General features: G+C 47.6%; 1 protein-coding gene across 6 annotated transcripts in view; it reads right to left on the reverse strand.

Annotated features, from left to right (window-relative positions):
* LOC144127815 (uncharacterized) overlaps positions 1-10,588 on the reverse strand; it is a 135,620-nt gene extending 125,032 nt beyond the window's left edge. For 3 of the 6 annotated variants that reach the window (XM_077660753.1, XM_077660750.1, XM_077660749.1), the window contains exon 1: positions 9,813-10,172. Coding sequence is in view for 2 of the 6 variants with exons in the window: in XM_077660754.1 (XP_077516880.1) it covers positions 9,813-9,865 (53 nt within the window). In the remaining 4 variants the exon portion in view is untranslated. Of the gene's footprint in view, positions 1-9,812 lie in introns of all 6 variants that reach the window. The other 3 variants (XM_077660752.1, XM_077660754.1, XM_077660751.1) reach the window with 3 other exon arrangements.
* Between the last annotated feature and the right edge of the window lie 3,398 nt (positions 10,589-13,986).

The raw sequence follows: 13,986 nt of genomic DNA on the forward strand, positions 1-13,986 counted from the left end.
GTAGGAAGGTGCAAGAGGGGGCAGGAGGTGAGCTGGTCAAAGACATCAGAAAAAGTACCCTGAATAAGGGCTTTGGCTAGAGTGAGGCAGGCTTAGTTCCTACGAAGGATTTAAAGAGAGAATATGTGAATCTTGAGAACAATGCAGTCGAGTCCATCAAAAAACACAAGTATGCTCGAGGGAGGCACATGGGTGACGATCTCAGCCCACAGAGCAGTTGGGCATTTTGGGGTTGGGAGCGGAAGGAGCATTTACGGAGGCACCATAAATGGAGAAACTGAGGGTCCAAGTCTGGGATCGGGTGAGGAGAGCGAGCATAATGGCTTCTGGACAAAAGCACTGAGGAGATGTGTGATGTCCAGCCGTAGGATTCAAAGGAGTCGGAAGAGAGATCAGTGCAGAATGTGTGCCAGTTAGTGCGAGAGACAGGATAGCGTCAAGGGATATGGGAAAGAAAGATGGTAATAAGGATGAGAAAGCAGGCACCAAGGGCTTCGGATGTGTAAGACCATGCTCGCTCAAGTAGGGGAGCCAGAAGTATTGAAAGGGTGAGGTGGCGTACTTTGTACCTTATGTTTCCTTCACTCAGACTCAATGCTCTCGAGACTGCCCTTGTGGGCCTTTAAAAAGCAGCTCTCAACCTCCCATCGCTACCCCTACCGCTAAGCTCTTTGCCACAGGCCCCTTCCGTCCTCTCCTCACCATGACTCCCAGCTTCCTCGGTTTAAAGGCCCCATTCCCCACAAAATCCAATGTTAGCATTGTGAGCGAAAAACCACAAGCATGGCTCTGGCTGGCTGTCCCGAGAGCCACCTAGGAGGCAGGTGGGCCACCTAGGTCACGCGACATTGCGGCGTCATCACCACCTTCCCACTGGATCATACCCAGCAATTCTGGACAAAAGAATTTTTGAGTGAGAAACCGTTTATGAACACCGTTTTTTCATATAATGTAAGATTTCACTATAACAATCAATATATCCGCAGATCACCTGACGTCAGTCTTGTATTTTTTTTCTATTCACGTTTTTGCTATCGTCAAAAGCGTTCCTCATTGGTTTTCTATGGCAGTCTAAACTGTTCAATGCGATCGATGGAAACACTTTAAAAGAAAGGCTTTGCTACATATCAGAATAACGGACCATTACCTTCAATATTTCCATAACAGTATCTTACAATTTTCCAATTTGCAAAATTTCGCCCGAGAAAGCTGAACATAAGTGAGCAAACTGTCCACCGTGGCAGGTGGAAGTTAATGATTTGTTGCTCAAGAAGAGCAACCTGGGCCGCAAAAGGTCCACTGCTGGAAGCACCTGCCATCACAAGACAGTGGCGCACCGCTTAACCACTGCACCGCAGCGCCAGGAGGGGTACGAGCACCCAGGGATCCATGAATGTGGAGAATAACCTTCTGCCTATATGGGAATTAACCCATTATGCTATCGTGTCATACCGTCAAGACTGAGCTTAAGTATCCCCTCCAATTTCTTTCCTAGCCTGTCAGGGTCAGTGGTTATTGGCTCAGGCGAGTATCTCTCCCAGTATCGTCTCCACCTTTACCTCTTCTACCCCTACCCCGGCTCCCAAACTTCGTATCCTCCCCCTCCCATCCAGTATGTCGCCCGTCCTGCATACCGGCTGTCGTCATGTGGCTGTATAGCACCATTCCCCTCTCGTTCCTACCCAGGAAGTGGCCCACAGAGATTCCTTTTTTGTGGTGCCTCAAGGTACCTGTGGCTATGCTCTAACCCATCCCGACACCTGAAACCCACACTAGCGCGCTGTACATCCGCCCTCCGGATGCCTTGTCACTCGAGGTCCTCGCCATCGCGCATGCCCTCCAGTCATTTGCCCTCCTTCCCTCTCTCCCAGAGTACAATGGTCTATTCTGACTCCCAAGCCGCTATCCTGCACACACAAAACATCACTCAACCCCCTTCACTCCAACAGGAGGCCAAACGAGTGGTCTCTGCATAGCAGCCTTCACACAGTTTCCTTCCGCCGGCACGCTCTTCACCATTAATCCCATGGCCCATGCCTTCCGAGTATGGTGGGAGACTCTCCCTGCGCTGCACCATCAAGGAGATCTACCACCAGCTCCATCCGACAAAGGGCTCTACCCCCCCCACCCCTGCGCGCACCATCCATCACTAAACGTGCAGGAGACTCGCCTTCTTTCGCACATCCAAATGAATGCAGTCATCACCCCAGCTTACCCTTTCTCTACAGTTGATGGACCCTCCTGTCCCAACTTCCATAGGTATGGGGACCTACCCCACTGCCTCTTCTACTGCCTGGCTGCTCGGCAGTCAGGTTCCTAACCCCCCCCCCCCCCCCCCCCTTCCCTTTCCACCACCACCTGGCTCAGCTGGCTTAATCATGAAGGGAAGAACAGCATCAACAGGTTGCCCAGCGGTCGACATGCTGAGCCTGTAAATTACGGCCCCAAAAAATGTCTTCTACAAATAATAGTTGCTTGTTAACTCACTCCCATTACAACTTCTGCAGCAAGCTAGCATACCAGAACATATTAAAATGACAAAGCAGCGATAGTGTTGCAGTTTTTGTGTCCCACAGGTGACCTCATGCCTGCGATGCTACAATTATCATTTGGCTACTGAAATCAAAACAAACTACATGTGAGAAGAAATTCAGTTATAAATAATTCACTCAGCTTGCAAAAATTCAACACGATAGTCTATGATTACTTATGTTTTGAGCATCATTTAAAAGCAAAAACACCCTGTGAAAAAGTTGGCGTATGCATTTTAAGGAGTATTCATAGACATCACAAAGGTAGGCATTTTATTTTCTGTGAAGCACTTTGAAAGGCCTTGCACATCTAATGAGATTATTACCTCCTGCTCAAGCTGGCACTACTGAAGCTGCACCCTGGACAACAAAACGGCACCTGTAATGTCACATGAATACCCACTGTACTCCATAACTTTCACTAGCAGTGGAACAGGAGCTGTGGAGCCAAACACGCAACAGGATGTAGTCTTCGCTTGCAGTTATCAGTTTTCCTTTAGGGACCCTGAAGCACCTTACGAGCACAGTATATAAACCGGCTCAATCACTGCACTGTGCCATAAAAACAGCCAAATAGTACACTTGTACACACAGAAAAGAACCCAGAATCGCAATTTGTTAAGGCCTTTCTGGTCACTTTGGAAACTCGCTCTCCTTCATGCCACGTGTGTCGCTTAAAAAGTGGCTACTGGCTAGGCTCTTTCAGATGTCACGCAGCTACCATGGCCGCGACCAATCAGCCGCGTCACGCCGGTGGGTCAGGAAGCTCCCCCATAGTGAATTCTCGTGCGTATCACCAGCCGGCAGTGGGGCCGAGTGGGTGGAGCTGACGGAGGGGCGCTGACCTTTCAGCACGCAAAAAGTGATGAGAGAGGGAAATGAGCAAAGACGCTCAAATTCAGATTTTGAGAACAGATAATTCAGCTTCTATAAAACGCACTGGAAAAGTTCTTGCAGGAGGATATTTGTCATGCGGTACCCTTTAACACCGCAGCTTAAGGGACAGTGTTGGACACGCGAGTGATGACCCACAAATGTAGAAGCAGAGGACCACTACAGCTGGGCAGAAAAGACGGCAACAGGGGGAAGTACACAAACCTCCTCCTTTCTGCTAAATGCTTCCAGATGTCATCCATCTTGCACCGTCACCTTTTTGCCCAAACAGTGCTTTCCCTGCTGTTTCATTAACAAAGTGAACAAGAGATCAGCATGTCCAGGCATGTGGCATTAAAGTGAGGGCACTTGCTTCACGGTAATGAAAAGAGTGACGCACACAACCAAGGGGTGCTGGCCCAGCCATTTGCATGCCTTTGATGCTGTCCAGGCACCACTTCAACTTGTTTTAATCTCCTCTTAAGGAAGAAGGGGGCCACAAATATGTAGACACAGCTTGACAAGGACTCCGCCACCCTACACAGGTCAGCTGTACAGCAGTTTCAAACAACACAGGCAGGAAGCTTCCCTCTCTTCTATTCATTATTCCTTTCATCTTCATTAATCACTGCATATAGTGATCTCCCAAGGTTTTAATCAGTTTCATTTTTTTTTTACTTTTATTGCATCGTTCTCACTTTGCCTTCAGGCTCTTATTTCATCAAACATGTCCCTTGGGCTTTTTTACACCACGTGTCATATTACTTTTTTTAAAGAATCTAAAATCCACCCACAATGAGTGGAACAGCTCGCTTTTCATCCAAGAACAGGGAATCTGCATCGGTTCATGTATTGCCCCCTCTTGAGCAACTTGTACCTAGCCAAGCAGGACAGAGCACTCGGCAAAAAGCTGAAAAATCTACCGGTTCTTAAAATCTTTAGGTACGTGGATGATTATCGTTTTTTTAGACAGCCACGAGGATGATTTCCTGCAGCAGGTTGACAGTGTGTTGGCCATTTTCAATCAATGTTTATCACCCCTGATTTTAACCCACGAGATCCCGAAGAATGGCTCCATTCGCTTTCTCGAGCTCAGGTTGCAGTTTTCACCAGAACATGTTTGCAGGTCTTTTGAGCCAAGGGCCAACAAGCCTGTCTTACCCTACGACTCCGTGCATTCAATGCTAATAAAGAGAAACATTGTTCAAGCCGCCTTCAATAACGCGTTAACCAAGTCTTGTCAGCAATCTCTAGAGATAAGTTTTCAGAATCAAGCTCAGAGAATGCTTCATTCCGGGTACCCGGCAATGATTCTCTCCTCAATAGCCGAAAAAATGACCAGTGCCATGCAAAGCAACAAGCCCACTACACCCAACGAAGCACATCGGAACAAAAAATTGACTTTCATTCCATACATTCATTAGGTTTCCCACAATTTAAAAAGAATTGGAAAGTTATTTTTTCTACTCCTCACCGCCTTTCCAGACTGTGTAGATGCGTAAATAAACCAGTCGAACGAAGGAAAGAATGCACAATAAGGCATAAGGACCCATATATGTCATGTGCCACGGGAGTAGTCTACTCTATTCCTCTGTCCTACGGCAAATAATATGCTGGACAGACAGGTCTTTGCTTGAACAAAACACTGCAGGAGAACAATTTGAATTTGAGAGATAAAAAATCAAGCAACTTGGCCATCCACTGTCGAGACTGCTCACCCTGCAAAAGCCGCCCTCCTATCTTTTCTAACACTAGAATCTTGGCAAAAAACAAGAACCAGTTGACTCGGGAAATAATTGAAGCAGCATCATTGACAACCTGAAAGCAGGCTGCATTAGCATGTCTTCAGAAGCACTCCTAGAAAAAGAGATTGCCTACCTGTCTGGGTCAATATGATTGTACTGCATTCGAATCCACCTTAAACCTTTTCCTCACCTATCTCAGCTCTCACCACATCTCTCTTTTTTGGCCTGTTAATTGTTGCCTCACTTACTGTCATTTTTTTACTTGCTTTTAGCACCTCATTGAATTTCTTGGCTATCATCATTGCCTCATTTTAGCCTTTTTTTTACCTGTGTTTTGTTAGCCTCCTTTATTTTTGGTTGTGTTCATTTTTTGGCCTGCATTCTTTCTATAAGTTTTTAGCTTTTCATGAATTTTTGCCATGTTAATTGTTGCCCCATCTATGCTATTTTTTCACTTGCTTTTATACCAATTTTTTCGCTTGTTGTTATGCCTCGTTTTCTTCTCACCTATGTTCATGCCCCGCTTCTCCCTTGTTACTGCGCTTCCTATGCTGGCGTTTGGCATATCTTGACCCAGCCTTGACCAATTTGCGATTTTCATTCGTTTTTATTCTTGTCGGGATCGAGCACTCCCTGAATGCATTATCAAAAACGTGGCTTCTAGAGATTGTCCCCTTCATATCTGTGTAGTAGATGCGCTTGCGTGTTAATGCCCTGTTATATATAAGGTACGGATCAGACATGTTCAAAATAAAGTTGACAGTTCAGTGCAATTTTATGTGTGTGTTCTCTCTGTGTCCTTGTCTACCAGCGCTGCGAATCCATGATGTTCGACAACTACCAACTAGCCCACATACCCTGCAAAAGTAGGCTTAGCACTCATGGGAACACATGGAAGCAAAAAGTTTCAAAAGCAGTTTCCCCCCCCCCCCCCGCAAATACTGTCCTTCAATTGGTGCAAGGTTTACATCGTTTACACTGAACACAGTCCTCAAACAGCACGATAAACGAACCAAGAACTGTAGCGGACGACTAACACTGTGATTATCACACACATGCATGGTGACACTGGCAGATATCGGAGCCAGAAGCAGCTAGGGTATCATCTGCACCGCTATCTGTCACAGTGCGCGGTTCCCTTTCGTGCACTTTCCATGGTGTTTGAAAACAGCTTCATTTGGTAATGCTGTGTAGGCTGTCTAGTTCGAATGACTGCATTAGTGAGGAAATGTAGCGCATGCAGAAGCATGTATGACTGCGCAAGATGCTTGCGCAATTCATGGAAACACCCAGCTGATGAGCACCTTTTGGGGTATGTCCCGCTTCATTTATCGTGGCATTTTACGAAGATAGCTTTGAAATGACGAACCGTACTTTGTCCTACTTTGTACCTACCACTCTTCCCCTAAGCACTTGCCAACTGCTAACAAAGGGCCGCTTCCATGGGTGCTCTCTCAAATGAGAAATATAATTTGGTATGTTTTGCTTACATGTGTTCCTATGAGTGGCGCAACCGCCTCATACTCACAGTGGCAGGAGACTCCCATGCGGAAGCTTTGCAGTCTTAAAAATATGTCGCCTTCAGAATGACAACTCGCACTTACAGAAATCTGTTCTAGGATGAATTTGGTTGTTTTTCACGAAGGGAAGAATCATAGATGCACTGTGAAATCAGAAAACTGCTTTGAAAACTTTTCCTCCCATGTATGCCTATGAGCGCTAAGCCTACTTTTCACCCCAAGTCGGATCTGCCTGCTGCGAACCCCCTGCTTTGTTTGTAAACATAGTGTTGGTCTATAACCCTCTGCCCCTTCTTGACGTTTACTGCCACTGATAAGCACAGCGCCAACCTATAGACCCTTTTTCTGTTAGTAAACAAACCTGGCCTATGACCAACAACAGCAGGCCCCCAAAACATTTGCCGCGGAAGGACTTCCAGAATCTTCAGAGCGGTGTTTGAACTGGTGCTGGCGCAGACGCGGTAGCAGCTGTGGCATCTCTTTTTCTGGCGTTCATCGACTGCTTGAAACCTCGAGTGAATATTTCAAGTGTCCCGCAGCCAAGCTCAGAGGCAGTAGCGGGACCGCAAACAAGCCTAGAATCTTAAGCTGCGCAAATCAAAAAGAATGGAACAGTGGGGAACCAGTTCCTGCTTTTACAGAGTATGAACACCGTTGCAGCTGCTGGCCACCTTAACAGTGCAAGCTGTGGTCATGCGCTGCAAGTTAAGAGTGGTGGTTCAGTGGTTACGGCGCTTGGCTGTTGACCCGAAAGACGCGGGCTCAGTCCCAGCTGCGGAGGTCGGATTTTGAGAGAGGTGAAATTCTAGAGGCCCTTGTACTGTGCGATATCAGTGCAAGTTAAAGAACACCAGGTGGTTGAAATATCCGGAGTCCTTTACTATGGCATCCCTCATATCCTGAGTCACTTTGGGACATTAAACCCCCGTAAACCAAACCATTTTCTTTTTCAGTGGGCTGGGTATTGCGTGTTCAATTTGCCAATGATAAGGCCACAGCTAAAACTTCAGCACCTAGCTAGACACAGGATACAGTCACAAATAACAGAGGCATTAATTTATGGGCAACCATTTCAGGAGGCAGTTCCATTGGCACCATGCATTAGAGTTTTTGCATCAAAAAAATAGAGGAGGTCAATACAGTTTTCCCATAAAAGAATTACTCACTTGTGGTCACCACCATCCCAATCCACACCACTGAAGGGAGCACAGCATACAGGGACCACTTACACAAAGCAAATAGATAGCCTAGTTCACAACCTAGACTTTTTTTGTTGTCTAGACCCTGCAATGGAATTTAGGAAAGGAAAGCTGTATAACTGGCTGACTTTCAAAACAAACAGAAAGGCAGAATAAAAGCTTCAGTTCCCAGCAAGCAGCTAGGCTGTTCAGGGTTCCACCGACAAAGTGAGCCAGTTGTGGACCTTTCCTTTCCTCACAACCAGCGGAGGGTCTAGAGTGTGAACAAAGCTAGACTGAGATGTAGACAGTCCTATTTGCTACATGCTAGCGGGCTCAGGTGTGGTCTTTCCCTTCCACCCCCATGCACTGTGCTGGCGCCTTATGGCTGACCAGCGTTGTCCATTTCCTGGGCAAAAGTGAACCTGCCGGGTGTCCCTCCACATGTGTATTCCGCCAAAGACATCCTCACTCATGCTTAACAAGACTGGGCACCTGGCCTTTCGGTACGAGCACAAAGCACAGAGTGAAAAAAAAAAGCAAACGCTAGTTTCGCTGCTCCATAACAGCGCGACAGACGGGACCAACTCGCCCAACAAATGGTATTGGCTAGTTTCGCCACAAACCAAACTGTTACTGTGCGCTCAATACAGAAGGGCAATGGAATGAAAACCGCCTCTTTTCTCCATGCTTTAGAGCAACCCTGAAGGAAACTATATCAATGCAAACACATTTTAATGATAGGCACTTGTTTCAGACCCGGCTCCGAAGGCAGCAGACTGAAAAGCTTGGCACCAGACTGCATGGACAACAGACGAATTTCGAAAGCCAGCGACCAAGGCCTTTCGCTCACCGGCCATGTTACCACAGCGGCCAAAGCGATCGGCGGAGGTGGTGGCACACTACGCCGGAGGGCGGCTGGCGCGCGATCGAATGCGTAACAAGCTTTGGCACCCGGGCTCCGAATAAAGACCGCGGCGTCATAACGCAACGCTCCATCGAGTCGCGAAGGAAGAGCCACCGAACCCTTAACAAAGACTTCTCCCACGCGGTCAGCCTCGCATGAGACAAGCAAGTGTGCGGCAACTTGCCGTCAGGCCGGAGGACGGCCGCGACGGCGACCAACGAAACGGCGCGATTCAGCCAGCAAAAAGACACCACCAGCAGAAGCACGGGAGCGCGTGACAGGAAGTGACGACCAGGAAGGCGGCGCGTACCCAGAAGCACTGGCCCCAAAAACAGGACACAGAACAGCACGGGACAGACACGACTACGCGATGGGCAACAGCGGCTTCGGAAGCTGCAGCCAGGCCCTAAAACGAAACTCGCTAAAAAGCCTCGAAAGAGCGCAAACAGACGGAAATGACGCAAACAGCCGTCACTGAACGGCACGAAGACCGGAGAGGGATACAAGCACGCAGTCAGCGACAACTTTTTAGCTTTCCCTCCCCTAGTGACGATTACGTCGGGCAACATTTCCCGCGATACAAATAAACAGACAGTCCTCGCAACCAGGGAAGGTCACTGGCGTTGTCCCCGCGCACAAGGGTACTAACTACGTTCCTGGTAGCCCAACTTTGCCTGACACAAGGGCTGGCCTCAGTGGCGTTGCTTTCCGCGAAATGCGCGCAGCCGGTCGAAAGCGACGTTAAATGATCAGCGGCATTTGTCATTGCTGTCACTCTGAGCCTCGAAACCCGGCGATCACCCTCTTGCGTTACGAAATCACGCGAGTATGCCAGACAGCACATTTGCGCAGCCAGGTGCCTCGCTATCGGAACTGTTGCCATAAAGCAGTCCGGTTGCTCCGAAGCGGTTAGCCGAGGCCCGCACTCGGAGAAACGCCCGCAGTAGCGAAGGCTGCGTCCTTTCGTGGGCCGAAACAAAGGCACAGCTGACCTCGGGCGATGGCGCAGTACAGCGCGACGCTTGCCAGCTGAGCGCAACATGCACAGGCCGCCTCACCTCAGTGTGTCGACGGTCGGCTGATGATCCAGGAGAGTTGGGGCGACAGTCATTACGACGGTCCGCACAGATCACGCATAATCAGGCCGCGCACGCAGGCGACGATCACACACAAGCCAGGCCTCACACCGAAGGCCGCGACGACGCTCTCTGGACGGACACGCAGGTGATGCTCCGCGGTGGTCGTCTTGGCATACCGGGAGGACTGCTGCTATCACGGCCAGGTGCAGTACCCCGCACCTCGCAGACCCTCAAGCAACATGTCCGCTTCGCCTCGTTTCCTTCTCGGGCCGCTGGGAGCGGAGACCGGCTGGGGATGTCGGAAACGAGAAATGCTGCTTCGCATTGGCCTCTGAAATAGCAGGATAACAAACAAAGCACAAATAGCCTTTGGTTTGGGCTTGGCTCGGCCGTTCGGCTATTTGGACTCTGCGTGTTAGCAGTGACGAGTGAAAACACAACTCTGCCCTTTGAAAACCAAACAACGTTTTTTGCCTCCAACGCACTAGTAACCTAATACGACGACGGCGTGATTAGTGCCAAAGCGCTATCCGGGAAAAAATTCCTGCATTCGCAGTGAAGGCACTCGTGTTTGCGCCGGGAGACGTTCAGTCGCTTTTGAGTGCCATGTTTGCATGGAGGGAAAAAAAGCATGACGTCACGCGCTCAGACTGTGCAAGCCATCTTCCTCTGGCATCGCTGCTACGGTGGCTAGAAGGGAAGGTGAGAGTTTTGCAGAGGGCCGTGCCGGCCGCGCACGCAAGCGTGCAAGACCTACTGAACTAGAGATCTGCACATTTGGCGGGGTCCTATGGGACCGCGTGCGCCAACTTTCGTTAACTTTTTGGCCGTTGAGGGCGCTCGAATGACCTGTGTGTAAAAAAAAAAAAGAGAAGAGTAAAATTTTATAAGTCAAGGCTAGGTGGCTTGAGCCACCGCCCGATTAAAGGGTTCAGCCGTATCCATCCATCCATGCTTGTCATCATCATCGTCTGCTTTTCACAAATAATTTCTCTTCTCTCACTGCCTCCCTGTGACTTTGTCCTGTCTTATTATTTTGAAACCTAGTAATGAACAATGTAAATATGACATTTGTTTAAATCCCAGCGGTGAATATTCTGTTTGCGCGCATGCATGCGTGAGGCTTTCAGGCATCTTTGCTAAGGCAATAGATGAATAATGAATACTCGAAACGTAGACAAATGACAAAACAATTACATTTTTGAAGTAATGTAACCGACGCCACCTTGCTCAACAGGTTAATTGTAGCGCCACGCCGAACGTAGATGCCCTTCCCTAGCGGCAAAAGGCATGAACTAGAAGGTGGCGCGCTGGAGCAGTTCGAAGTGTGTACGTCTCTAGCTCCGTAGGTCTTGCACGAGGCACGTGGCAGTAGTTAGTGGGCCTGTATTTGCAGAGACATACCAAACTAGAAATCGCCATTTTCTTTCCATAACACCATTAAATTGGCGAGTTAATTGTTTTAAATATTCCTTTTTTCCAAGGACCATCACTGATTGGAATAACCTCGCGGATGATGTTGTCAGGCAGGCATCATTACATTCATTTCAAGAGCATTTGCATTGATTGTTGTTAATTGACCTTGTCGCTGTATTTTCTTGTTGAATTTCTATGTGCAATTCTGTTTTGTTTGTAATTCTGTATATTAACACAATATTCCCACCTGCTATGACCGTGTGTACAAGATCGCAGTATTCATAAATAAATAAATAAAAATCTACAGCCCATCACTGTACAGTGATGGGCTGTGTTGCGAGCGCGGCTGCAGTGATTGGAGTTCTGGACAAAGGCATCCCTGGAGCCAACAGTGCGTTTTCCATTGACATTGAGGACTTGTTTTACAGCATCCCCCATGGTGATCTATTTGTTGCGGTGCGTGAGCTGATTGAACAGCAGGGTCAAGTAGCCTTTCAAAATGCTTGTGGCGTTTCTGTGGATACGTTCCTTGAGCTGCTAACGATTTATCTTTCTTCCACAGTTGTCGATTTTAAGGATGGCATGTACGTCCAGAAAAAAGGAATCTGTATTGGGGCAAGCGTACGCAGCACCAGTTCTGTGCCATATATTTTTAGCAAAGCTTGACAACACGTTGCAAGGCGTTCTTTTTGACAAACATGTGTGCAGAATTTTTATATATGTTGATGATTTCCTGATTCTTTTGAATCTTTCACCCAGTGACTCATTGCATGTGGTAGTAAACCAGATTTTGACAGCTTTTAAAGCTTGCTCGAGTGCCCTCAGTTTTACATATGAACTACCCGCTAACAGCTCGATTAGATTTTTAGAACTTCAATTAACATTTCGTGACGATGGCCATGTTTGCTGGTGATTCATGCCTAGAACTAAGAAGTTATTGCCGTACTCGTCAGCTCATTCCAAGATTGTCAAGAGAGCGATTGCTACGAACTGCTTCCGTAATGCGCTGCAAAAGAGTTTCCACCAAAGCATGAAGACTAGCTTCGATATCCAGTATGGCCGTTTGGAGGCGGCCGGTTTTCCAAAAGAACTTCTGAGGGCAGTGGCCGAAACGCTCTTTCAAAAGATAAAGGTTCGAGACGTCAAAAGGGTTGACCCAAAGACAGTGGAAAAGAGAAATTTTGAAGTCATGCCATATGTGCGTAAAGTCGCCCACACCATCAAAAAGGTCGCCGGAAAGCAGGGCGTCAATGTTGTGTTTTCAGCTCCCTGCAAGCTTTCACGCCTGTGCTCACGTGTTGCACGTGGCAGGACTTATCGGCCGGTTTGTTCGACGCAGCATGAAATCCGCTACGTCAACTGTGCCACAGGTGTGGTTTACAAAATTCCGTTGGCCTGCGAAAAAAATGTACATTGGGAAAACAGGTCCATGTAATAATGACAGACTGAGAGAACACCACAACTCTCTGTCCCCTACTGACGGCGCTAACTTGCCTCGACATTGCCGGGAATGAGGTTGCTACCCGCTATTTTCCAATGTTAGTATTGTCGGCAGAGGCAAGGGAAAAGTTGAGCGCGAAATCCTCGAAGCGTTCCTCATTAGTATTCAAGGAGATGATTGCATCAACAGTCATTCTATCTACCTCATGCAGAAGGAACTAAGCTTCCTTTCGCAACGGCGTTAGATCACAGCTTATCTTTAGATGTAGATTGTTTTAACTGAGCTGCGCAAACTTTGCCACTTTTCCTGGGAGACTTTTCTTCTATAAAGCACAGTTAATTGCTAGTCCAGTCGTCGTGTGTGTGCCTCGTCTCTTCGCTTTGTTCTGTCTTTTGACTGGTTTTACTCCTGAACATGATACCAACTGACCCAGATTTCAACACTACTGCAAGGTCTTGCAAGCGTGTGTCGTAGTCATTCATGCTGTTAACAGGTGGCGCGCGCGTCGCGTCTTAGGTCGCGTCGCGGCGCGTCGCGTCTTGGAGCTAGAGCTAGCTAAGGTGCGAGTAGAGCTAAAAGGGAAAAGATGCAAACCCAAGAGTTGGTGGGATGAGGAGGTCAAGAGGGCAATAGAAAAGCGCAAGGAAGCATCCAGGGAACACAGATATTCCAAGAAGAGGGGGGAACCAAAACCCGAAGTAGACAGAAAATGGGATACCTTCATAAAGTGTAGAAGGGACGCATCCTATTTGATTAATGAGAAAATTAGAAGAAAGGGTGCCCAATGGACATCAAAAGTAAATAAAAAGGATAGAAAAGCAGCCCAATAATTCTGGAAACATCTAAATGCAATGAGTAATAAAACTAAGCTAGAACAAAGGTTTATTGTTACAGATGAGGGTATTCGACAAGAAGGGGATGAAGCAATAAAACACATAGAAACAAGGATGACGGAAAAATTTTCAGCAAAGCACGTGGTACATAATTTATCGAAGGAGGATAGACCGGTTACAGCAATAGCTTCACTTGAGCAAGGAGAGTGGGAAAGGGCAGAGAAGAAGGTTCCTAGTGGCACATCAACAGGACCAGATGGTATCCCGAGTATGTTGATAAAGAAGTTAGGACCGAAATCCAAGCAAACATTAATACAGGTAGTGAACAAAATGATAGTGGATGAGAAAGTTCCCGATGAATCGCGATTAAGTAGAATGAACATGATATATAAGGGAAAGGGGGACAAAGCAGACGTAAGTAACTATCGCCCCATAACAGTGACATCTGTGGTTTACAGGGTGG

This window comes from Amblyomma americanum, chromosome 4 (assembly GCF_052857255.1).
Source record: "Amblyomma americanum isolate KBUSLIRL-KWMA chromosome 4, ASM5285725v1, whole genome shotgun sequence".
Lineage (NCBI taxonomy): Eukaryota > Metazoa > Arthropoda > Arachnida > Ixodida > Ixodidae > Amblyomma > Amblyomma americanum.